At 45.0% G+C, this 11,160-nt stretch overlaps 1 protein-coding gene across 1 annotated transcript in view; it reads right to left on the bottom strand.

The window, feature by feature from the left end:
• Window positions 1–9,609, bottom strand: part of sv2ba (synaptic vesicle glycoprotein 2Ba) — a 22,022-nt gene extending 12,413 nt beyond the window's left edge. Inside the window, exons 1-2 of the mRNA XM_061044657.1 lie at window positions 9,458–9,609; window positions 2,875–3,619 (exon numbers count right to left, since the gene is read on the bottom strand). Of these exons, the coding sequence (XP_060900640.1) occupies window positions 2,875–3,352 (478 nt within the window). The 5' untranslated portion in view covers window positions 3,353–3,619; window positions 9,458–9,609. The remainder of the gene's footprint in view (window positions 1–2,874; window positions 3,620–9,457) is intronic.
• Window positions 9,610–11,160: the final 1,551 nt, after the last annotated feature.

Below are 11,160 nucleotides of genomic sequence, written 5' to 3'. Positions count from 1 at the left end.
AGAGAGAGAGAGAGAGAGACAGAGAGAGAGAGAGGAGAATGTAAAAGTGAAATCTCTGCAATGAAAACGAAGTCTGGTCAGTAAAGCCTCCTGCACTCTCACTCTATGAATCAAATCATGAGGGCAGCCTTAAAAGTGAGAGCACACACCCTCCCTCTTTTTGACAAAATGTTTGTGAGTCTATGAGCGATCCACGACTCGGGTTAAGATTGAACACATTTCCGCTTCTGTGAGTGCACTGAACAGAGCATGAGCATGAATCACACCGGATCATTCTGCAGATCTACTTCATATTCTCAGCCAACGATCAGCCCTTCCCTCCTGTTCCGCACAGACGCTGGGTTTTCATTTTCGCCAGGCCTTCCTCCTGCTACCACAGCCTGTCAGAGGCCTGAAGCGTATCTGACAGCTCTGCACCGGGCGCCGCGGGCCGCCAGACTCTCTGACTGCTGCAACATGCTCCGCATTAGCCCGAGAACACACACTGAATACAATCACCACTGGGGCTCCTCATCAATCTCTTGTACTGCCTTATCCCAGGAGCCTGTTGTTAAGATGAGATGAGCGATGAGCAATCTGTCACATCGCCCGGCTTCACACGAGGCCGGGGGAATAAGGTGAGGGGCTTTAATTTGCAGTGGCACAGAAAGTGAGGAACAGACGCTATCAAGGAACATTTGCCAAAAAGTTGTGTCTTGGCATACAGATTTACTGCAGTGATAAAAAAACATTTGGAACATCTATAGCATGCAGGCTACTGAAATAATATGTGGCATAATACGCAGAATATCCAAAATGTAGAGTATCTTAAAAGCAGGCCCCCCATCTCTGTTTGCTTTAATTAGCACAATTAGCATGAGCTCTGGCATCAAGCGAGACAACCTTCACCAAGTTTCACTTTCAATGACTCATGGTGGCTCAATGGACCCCTCCTCTAATGGGACACTCACTGTTGGTTTGGAACATAATTTGCATTTGCATACAAAGATCCGAGCCTCCTAATGTGTCCCACTGTGGGGGGGGGGGGGGGGGGGGGGGATGTGTCTGTCTGACGCATCGGTCCGTCTGCATGTGCCATCCACAGCCAAACATATGCAGGATTTTGCTTCAGCCAAGCACAGCAGCAGATCATTTCACTGATGACTTCCTCCACTCTGGGAAAAGAAGACGAACTCTTCAACAGATGATCGTAATTAGCTCGGCTCGGAGGTTTCCAGAAGGCTGTGTATCTGTTTTGGAAGGATGTGTTGGCTAAATCTGTTTTCAGCCATGCTAGCTTGCTAGCTCGAGGGATTGCCCTAGCAGACTGTCGTCTTTATCACTCTGGTCGAGACAGAAATATCTCAGCATCCTCCAGGTGCATCCTCGTAAAATATCAGAGTACATCAAGGTGTGTTTCTATTGACTGTGTTGATCCTCTTACATTTTCTTTAGCTTAGCATCGCTATGAGGTTTGAGGAGGTGAAAAAAATCTCCAGCAACACTTTAAAAAGTTATTAAAGTAGATCTTCATCGTAAACTAAGTGTTGTTGGAGCTTTTTCACCTCTTCAAGCCTTTCATAAAAAGGGGTGTGGCTGAGTCGACTGACAGGTGGACGCTTTGTAGCGGTTTGCGAGGAGGCTTAAAGCAACAATCTGCAACTTTTCCATCTTCAAACAGTCGCTTCAAAGTCGATCTAGAAGTACAACAACTTTCAACACAGGCAGAAAGTGTGTCTCTCGTGTCCACAGAGCGCCCTGCTCGCCATGTTTTCAGCACGTTGTAACTTTGTCAGCGGGTCGAGGTCGTCTGGTGAGAAGTGCGTACGTCTTTACGGCGCTGGTTCACACAGCAGCCTTCAGATACAAAGCAGACAGTTAGCCCGTCTCTGTACTGTTAGAGTCAGTCAGCTGAGAGGAAGAGGGCGGAGACGGATGAAGAAGAAGAGAGAGAGAGAGAGAGAGAGAAGCAGAGCGTACATCCCTGCAGATTTTATTCAGAAAAGCTTGAGACGCAGCGTTAGCCTGTATCGTTAGCGGTGTCGTTGTTGTCTCGTGTTTAGCGGCTTTACCGGCTGCAGAAAGTCGTCTAACCCGAGTTATGTCTCAGGTTTGATGCAAACAAATGAATCAATCCATCTGACACCAAAAAGTCGTCTCTACAACCGGGCGTAGACGCTAGCAGCAACATAACAGCACTATGTGTCAAAACTGTGCAGTGCACTTAGAGACCTTCGGTTGGCGCCAAAGTTCACCAAACCAAATTCCTATACCTTGTTTTACAGCCCACTCCAGCTCCTATGACCAAAATATATGTTGTTATAACATTTCCAATATGGCGACCACCATCGTTCAGCTTCAACAGTCTATGATATGATGGCAGGAAACATCAAATGGTAGCACGCTTATATAGTAAACGTAACTCGTGTCTTTAGTCTGTCTACAAACCCCCCAATGATGAGAAAAGTCCATCCTCTCTGTCTTCTGCCTGCTCCACTTGAAAATATGTGTGCTCAAACAGACCGTCTGGAGATTTTCCCTTCATGACATCACAAAGGGCAGTAGCCCCTCCCCCAGGTGGGTGACACTCCCACAGCTAGGTGTTTGTTCTGCCCTCTGAGTCTGCCTTCTCACCGTAAACAATAGGACATGGAGCGAGAAAGACCGAGTACACCCAAGCCCTTCCAGAGAGGGGGCGTGGTCAGACACAGCTCATTTACATATTTAAAGGTACAGACACAGAAACAGCCTGTTCTGAGCAGGGCTGAAATAGAGGGGTTTATAGACATGATCAAATACAGGATCAGAGTGGATTTAGAACAAGAAACTTCACACACATGTTGAAGAGGAGCTCAGAAGGACTCAGCAGATGAACAGCATCTTCAGATCACTTACCCAGCAGCCCCTTGTCAGAGTTGGATATGCACATGTCCTTCTCAGCGCTGGGCATGACGAAGCCCACCACGAAGCCGTCCACGCCATCCGCCATCAGTGCCAGACCGAGCACGAAGAACAACATCCACTGGAAGCGTCCATGGCCACATTCCTCCATGATGGCCTCGTACTGCTCCGGCAGGTTCTCCTCCTCCTCCTCCTGCTCTTTGGCCATGCGGGCTTTCCTCCGGGCCTCCATCCGAGCCGCCCGCCTCGCCTCCTTGATCTCATCCGGATGAGGGACGCCCTGGTACTCCCCCTCGTACATCTGCTCGTCGTCATCGGCGCCCTCCGTGGCGTCGCTGGCAGCATCCTCCTCCTGGGGAGGGTAGTCCGACTGGTAGGGGTAGCCGTCCTGACCCCCTCCATCCTGGGTGTAGGTGTACTCCCCACCCTCCGTCACCTGTTGGTTCACGTTGTTCTGATAGGGGTCATCCATGGTTCCTGCCGGGTGTGAGCGGAGCAGGACTGACTTCTCCTTGTCGCCGTCGTACTCGAAGGAAGCTCAAGTTGTCAGCTATAATGACATAATCCTCTGGAGGAGCCGTGGGTTAGCTTTCAGTGTTTCCTCCGTCTTCCTGAAACTTTCAGGTATACGCTGTGGCTTCAGTCTTCTCAGGGAATCCAGGTCTCAGATTTAAGGCCTCAAAAGGTTGAGTTGGAGCACTTTTAGCTTTGTTGTTTTTCACAGATCTGCATGCTGGACCTGAAGAACACGAGACAGAACGTTGGTCAGGATTACAGATAAGGAGAGTGTTTGTAGAGCAGAGACATTACTATGGTCAGAGAGCGTCACAACACAGAACCTTTAACATCATGTCGTTACAGAAAAGGGAGACGTTTCTTTGACATTTTAAGACTCACTCCAACACATTGTGGTTCATGTTTAGCCTTACATCTTCCAGTTGACCCCCCCTTTTAAAATAATTAATTTAACACGATTTATAACTGGTTGTTTTAGACAGGAAGCTGCAGGGAAGGAGTTTTTTTTAGGCGGTACTTTAAAGTATGATAAAGCAGAAGAGAGCAGTTCAGGACTCTCGGGCTCTGTTGCAGGTTGCGTGTCCTTCCTTCCACACAACCAGATAATCTCTTCGCCTGCCTGCTCCAATGCTCCGACGCCATTTTGATCCATCACACAGCATGCACTGCTGCAACAATGACACGCTCACATGTGTCTTTATTCCACAGAGACCAGAGGCACCAACAGGAAGACAATAACACAAATTAAATTGTATTTTAGGATTTTTTTTTCCTTTTGCTTGCTGTCACATTCATTAATGGCTTCTTTTAAAGACTCGCACAGCGACGGCTGGCACGCACTCTTTCACAATTAAGGAAGTGTTTGCCCCGAGGCTGAATCATCTGTTATTTAGAGATAACAAATGATGCATTGGAGAAATGTTCTGTGACAGACAACAGAGCGGCAAAGCTGAATGCAAAATACAATTCATTAAAAACCCGTCTGATTAAAAGAGTCGACTGTTTAAATGTTAAACTTGTCTTCTTCTGGCCGGCTCTGGTCCAGCCGCGTGCTCAGAGATGATTTTGCTCTGCGGTCACTGCTTCACATTCACTCTGAAAGACTACAGTCCCCATCAGCATCCTGCTCAAGGGCACCCTGAAGGCCGGGATTAGCTTTGAAGCTAGCCGTGTAACTTCTGGGAAATGCTAACCATGAAGTAGCAACAGCAGAAAAGACTCTGAACTTAGTCCACCTGCTCTGTTATTTTATTCTCAGCTGACATGAACAAAGGCAACATTAACATCTGGATTTTGAAGAAAAGGCAGCTGCAATGAAACTTTTAAATAAAGAACAAGGATTATTTTTAAGGAATTCAACTTTATTAATTCAATTTTACACTCTGTTGTTGAACATGCTACACACACACACACATGCACAAACAGGATCCTGTGAACATGCACTGATGGAGAGTTGTCAGAGTGGGGGGTGGGGGAGTGTTGCCTTGCACCTTGGCAGTGCTCAAGAAGTGACTTGGCACCTCTCCAGCTACCAGACCAGTTTCCAGACTTGGTCTGCAACTGGACTTGAACCGGCGACCCTCCGGTTCCCCACTCACATCTTTACAGACTGAGCTGCTGCAACCACATATTACTTCAGATTTGGATGGATTTCACATTTCTCTCCAAACACATCCTGAAAACCAGTTTCTTTGTAAAAAAAACTTGGAATTGTTTTTCCAGGACAAGCTAAGCTAAAGCTTCTAGCGTCTGGTTGTGTACATTTTAAAATAAATTAAGTGCAAATTTAAAATGACAACTTTTGTTTTTTTGGAGTGAAGTATAAATTCCAGCAGAAAATAAAGTATTAAAATCCTTTTTTAAAAGACAAAGGACAAGGCATCATTATCTCTAAGTTAGTGCCTCATATATATATTGATATTTAGGGCGCACTCACACAGCGCACAGTTGTTCTGTCCCACGTTTAAGCACTATATCCCGCCCTCCCCATTCCCCCCGCTGGCCTGCCCTCACACTGCTCCAGGACTAACCGGGCCTGAGCACGGTTTCCTCTTCTTCATAATGTCTAAATACAACACATGCATGGCGTCAGGTGGTCATGAAGCGTGCTCAGTTTACAAGACAGGCGGACGCGATGGTGCCTAATGTGAACGCGCCCTTAGTTCATACACATTTGTTGTTGTTGTTGTATTTTAATGCACATCTTTTTGCACATTATCTTTGTACTTTTTTATACATCTGTATTTGTATTTTCTATGTTTCTATATATTTTTTAACACTCTTGCAGTTGGCACCGTGCTCCAGAGAGATAACATTATTTCTGTTCGACCGGTACGTACGGTAAAAACTGACAGTAAAGAAGGCTTTGACTCTTAGTATTAGAAAGCATCAGACTGTGTGGGGATTGTAGTTCTAAACCAGAAGGTAACTTTCTAAAAACAAATACAAGTAAAGTAGCTGGGAAGTGCAAACCCAAATTACAAAGTGTGAAACTCTTTTGCAAAGCTTGAGACAAATTTACATTTTGCTCTGTCCCCTCACAGCGAGGAGGTTCCTGGTTTGAATCCCCGTCTGACAGGAGCCTCTCTGTGTGGAGTCTGCATGTTCTCCCCGTGCATGTGTGGGTTCTCTCTGTCTTCCTCCCACAGTCCAAAGACATGCTCGTTAGGTTAACTGATGACTCTAAATTGTCTGTAGGTTTGAATGTGAGTGTGTCTGGTTGTCTGTCTCTAGATGTCAGCTCTGTGATTGGCTGGTGAACAGTCCAGTGTGTAACCCCGCCTCTCGCCCCGAACTGGGACCCTGACTGGATTACAAGATGCTAAACACAGATAACGCACAACTCTCCGCAGGATACTGTCGATTGAAAATTTGTCTCAAGCTTTGTAAAAATGTTTCACACTTTGTAATTTTAGTTTGCCCTTCCCAGCCACCGTACTGCAGAAAGGTAACGCCTGGAGATTTGAGCTTTTATTACAATAAAAAAAAAAAAGTAACAATGGAGTTCTATTTGAATTAGGACTAAAGTACCAATAAAGGAGATTTGATCAGATTTGACCCTTATTCAGAGGATTTAAATTGTTCCTGTACATTTTGAAAACACCAACATGTAAGAGACACATAACGCTTTGTGATCTTTTCAGACATACTGGTGATTTTTGTTCTCAGGATGTAATTATTATTTCAGTGTGCTGTTATTGTGAACATGGTTTTTATAAGGACTTCGATCCTGACACAGTCGTTTTCTTATCGTTTCACACGAGTGGACGTCCGGTTTGGTCTGAGTTGGTCTGTTCTGGTTTGGAGCCCGGATGACGAGCGATGTAATTTAATCCAGATTAAGACTGCAGTTTTTTTTTTTTTTCATTTTGCCCTTGTTGCCTCGTGTTATTGTTTCGTCACAGAGGTGGTTGACAGCGACGGTGGATTATGGAGTCTGGATTGAAGCACTGAAAAATGTGTTTTACTGTTCCTGGATTTTTTCAACATTTGAAATCCTGACAAAGACGCATTCATCGGTTTAGCTGCAGTGCCACGATGCACCTGCAATCTTTCCAGGTGTCTCATGCTGTTTTCTGCTGTTGTTTTCCTTCTTTAATGTGAATAATTCAGGAGAGAACGAGGGAGGGGGGGGGGGGACGAGTGAGGACGCTCGGTCTGGTTGCTTTCATCATCCTGCAGTCGGCCTTTACTCACACAGCTGGTGCTTACATAACCGTTAGTCTGCCCGTCTTCACTCTTTCCTCCCGTGTCTCCCTCGCTCGCTGTTCTCTTATAACTTATTGATTACTTTCTGTTCCTCACTGTATCAACCTCCCAACACACACACAAACACACACACACACACACACAGTTATTCAGACGTCAAATCAGCATTTCTGCCTGTGCAGAGTTTGAATAGGTCACCCCCCTCCAGAGAGTCCCCGGTGTTGAAAAGTCAAAAGAGTTCCTTTGAATCATGAAAAATCGATGTGTGTGAGGTTTAACGGGAAGCAGAGAGGTCACAGGGGTAATTTACAAAAAACGCTATCTCAATTTCACGAGTGACCTTTTACCGCTCACATTATTTATTAGTTGGACTGAGCCGCACTCTGTCGTCCTCACTTCATCGGTTTCTGCAGTTCGTTCTGAAGAGAGCAACACGACCACGCTCCACCCCGCACAGATACGATGACGTGTGTTTAACTTTGATACACGCTGAGAAGCTGAAGATTTATGTTCTTTTAAAGCCTCTTTGGGATTCATCAGGTGCTTGAATTCACTCGTTCTTACACCGCTGGTCTCAAAAACAACACAGAAGTAACAACTTTAGAGTTTAATCGTTGTCATTCTTTCAACACTATCGTTTGAGGACCTGTGTGCAGGGGCGTGTCCAGACTGTTTTAACCGAGGTGGCCCAACCCGGGGGCCCTGACTTATGGAGGGGTTGCAGGTAGTTGGTGGTCACATGCTATTTTCTTTCCTAAATTCTTCAGGAACTCAAAAACAAAGATGTGCATTGTCACAATTTAAAGCATTAACACATGTACGCTGTCTAAGGTGTTTTCACATTAGACTCGACTGCTTCATACCGGACCCGAGCTCGATTGCCTCCCCCTCCCCTCTCCATACTGATCAATTGAACCAGACTTTGGGTTCATGTGTACCCGGATCCAGGCCCTGGTCCCTTATGTGAAACCAACCCTAACTTGCTAAAAGAAACTTTGCACGAGTTTCTCCTTGCAAATTTATTTACAACTGAAAGTACAACCATTTGTTCTTAAGTCCCGCCTCTGATTAGGCAAATAGCCATTTACATTTTTTTACATTTTTACATTTTACATTTTACATTTTTTGGGGTGGCACCAGGGGTGGCCAATCAGATTTTTAGATGGGCCCATGCCACCTGTGGCCACCCTTCTGGACACGCCCCTTCCTGCGTACAAGCTGTCGTGATATTTTGGTGGAATATGAATGAACAAAATCAAGTCTGCAACCAAAAGTGTTCTGCAGAATATAATTTATTCATAAGGATAAAAACCTCAAATCAGTGCCGTTTTAGTTTTCGTTCTTTCGTTCTTCTTTAAACTTTGATTGATTGATTTAGATTTGATTTAATCCGCCCCGGAGGACGTCTCCTGCACAGCTGCACAGATTGTTCTTCTGCATCACCTGATTATGAATCCGCACTGAGCCATCGAAGGAAAAAGTCCCAGAGCAGCCACAGTTTGGTTGTTAAATCCAAACCTGACCACTGATTTGGTTTGACATTAGCATATCAGAAAATCAGCCGAGCAGTTTTTTTTTTTTTACCATGATAGTAAATGGTGTCATCAGTGTAACGGTGTAAATATTGGAACTATAATATGTGACGTTTTCTCCCAGCTTGCACCAACAGATCCTCTGATCCACAGGGCGAGTGGGTCGATTGTCACAGAGATTTAACCTTGATATGAAAAGCGTTTTTTGACAGACTGCATCCTCATGAGTTGTATTTGTTAGTGGAAAAACTCTAATGTCAAATAAAAGAGTTGATTTTCACCTCAGCTGGTCTGAGACCTAAAGAGGGTAAAGGACAATCCTCTGTGACTTCTGGGGATGACCCGTCTGCTTACCTTTCACGCACTATTATTAGCGACATGTTTTTGAGTAAGATACTGTCACTAGATTAAAAGTGTGACCACGCATGACCTTCTGAAAGGTTGGATTTGTGAAATTTAACCCTTTGTTTTATATGCAACCAAAAACTAGTGGATGAGAGCAGAGGTGGTTGATTTGTTTTATGTGCAATGAAGGAAATTTAAACATATATGTGAGAACATTTCTTTAAATGAAAAGGTTGAAAATGTTGGCAGATAAAGCAGGATGTCCTAAAGGAGACAATATTCATGAATCCTCTCTATCTATTCATACGTTTTTTATAAAGTAGAGAGCGAGGAGAGAGAACTGTTTCTAGATCAAATAACACTTGAAATGTATCATGATCATGTGTTTGGCTCCCTCACTCATTTGTTTGACAAAAGAATATGAATGCAACATCATAGTACACAACATTTGAAGATAAAAAAAAAAGCAGTCTTACCAGAGTGGGCATTCCCTTAAAATAAAAATGACGAAAAAGAAACAAAACAAAGATCAAATATAGCTAAAGTCCAGATAGCATTTTCATATGTCCAAAGCCTACATGTCAGTTTAGCCTAAGGCCGTGTTGCAGCCAAGGCTGAGGGATTAGGATACAACCTCACGATCCCCCCCCCAACCACCACCACCCCTCCCTGACCAGAGCTCATCCCTACAGGAAACTCCCCGGAACTAACCCCCCCACCTGAGGGACCGAATGGTACGCTCCATCAAGTGTAAATAGCAACAGGCCCAGCTGATCGTGTCTGCAAACTGTGGAGACGCTCTGCAGGATTTCTGCTGATACTCTTGATCTCTGCAAACGTTCCTCTGCCGAGACGCAGGCCGCCTGAACAGCAGCTGGTACAGAGTCTGTATATATTTTTTGCTCAAGGACACTTCAGCAGGGCAGAAACGTGTTGTCATGGAGATTTAAAATCTGGGCCTTTTGATGGTCTGCAATCATTGTGAAGAGATCTCTAAGAGCGTGCATGTTTTAGATTGTCTTTCAAACTCTATAGGCAGGTGGTTGTGAGAGCCGGTGTCATCATGACGTGTTGGACTGCGACGGCCTGTGAAGACAGATTTCTTGTCTAAAGTCACATAAGCAGAAGGACACATCCCCTGAAATAGCTGCATAACCTGTCAAAGTGTCCTTGAGTGAGACATCGACTCGCTGCTGTAGCCACTCATCCATCCCGAGTCGCTCTGGATAAGCATCCAGCGAGAAAAAAAAAAAAAGAAAAAGATTCCTCTTCCCCTCGGAGCAGGAAGAAAGGCCCAGCGGTTCATTTTGTTGGCTGCGGATGAGCGCAGAGGTGATTATGGATGTGTCTGAGTGGCACCTACTGCAGGAGATGGATAATCATAGCTCTCCTGCACCACATTTCATGCCCGCCGTTTACATACAGAAAATATACAGACGGGGAGAGCCAAGGAGAGAGCAGCAGTTACAGTTAGATGATGTGGTGGACCGATGCCAGGCTCGTCCCACATGATAGCATGTTACACAATATAAAAAGCTTTTTAATATATGGATGTATTACTTAGGCCCCCGAGAGGCCTCCAGTGCTTTCTGTCTTCCCAGCCAAACCCTCTCAGGTGTTTACTCAATCCTTTCCTTTTCCTGTAATGTGAAAGTGACGGATCCTTCAGAGTGTCTGCTGTGTGGAGAACATTTACACAAGTATGTAAGTGCAAAGAACAGACGTAATGCATGCAGAGCTGTAACGCCCCGTCTCCACCTATAGCGTTCTTTTCTGACCTCCAGCGTTCTTTTCAATGAGTAGAGAGCATTCTCAGCAGAAAAGCTGGAAAAAACGCTACGTTGACACGAGGTATTTTCACATGTTCGACCTCATCTCATCACAGGGAAGGAGATTGTGTGAAAAACTCCAGCAGTTTTTTCTCGCTTTTTCTTTACATGTTAACCCTAAAATAAACTGGCCTGTCGATTAAATCTACCCGTGTTGTTTTTCTCATACATGTCCATCACAGTGTGAAGTTTTCCATGTGGAAAGGCGTCGGGGTGGGGAGAGGAGCAATGTCTCTGGAGGCAAGACATGACATGAGGAAGATGCTGCAGAAATCCAAGATGGCGTACAAACAGTCGGACACTATAATGACAGTTTTGTTCCAATAAATCAGCGCTATGTTTGACGAGTT

The sequence above is a fragment of the Labrus mixtus genome, chromosome 1, assembly GCF_963584025.1.
Source record: "Labrus mixtus chromosome 1, fLabMix1.1, whole genome shotgun sequence".
In the NCBI taxonomy this organism is placed as follows: domain Eukaryota; kingdom Metazoa; phylum Chordata; class Actinopteri; order Labriformes; family Labridae; genus Labrus; species Labrus mixtus.
This window is presented reverse-complemented; position numbering and strand designations above follow the sequence as displayed.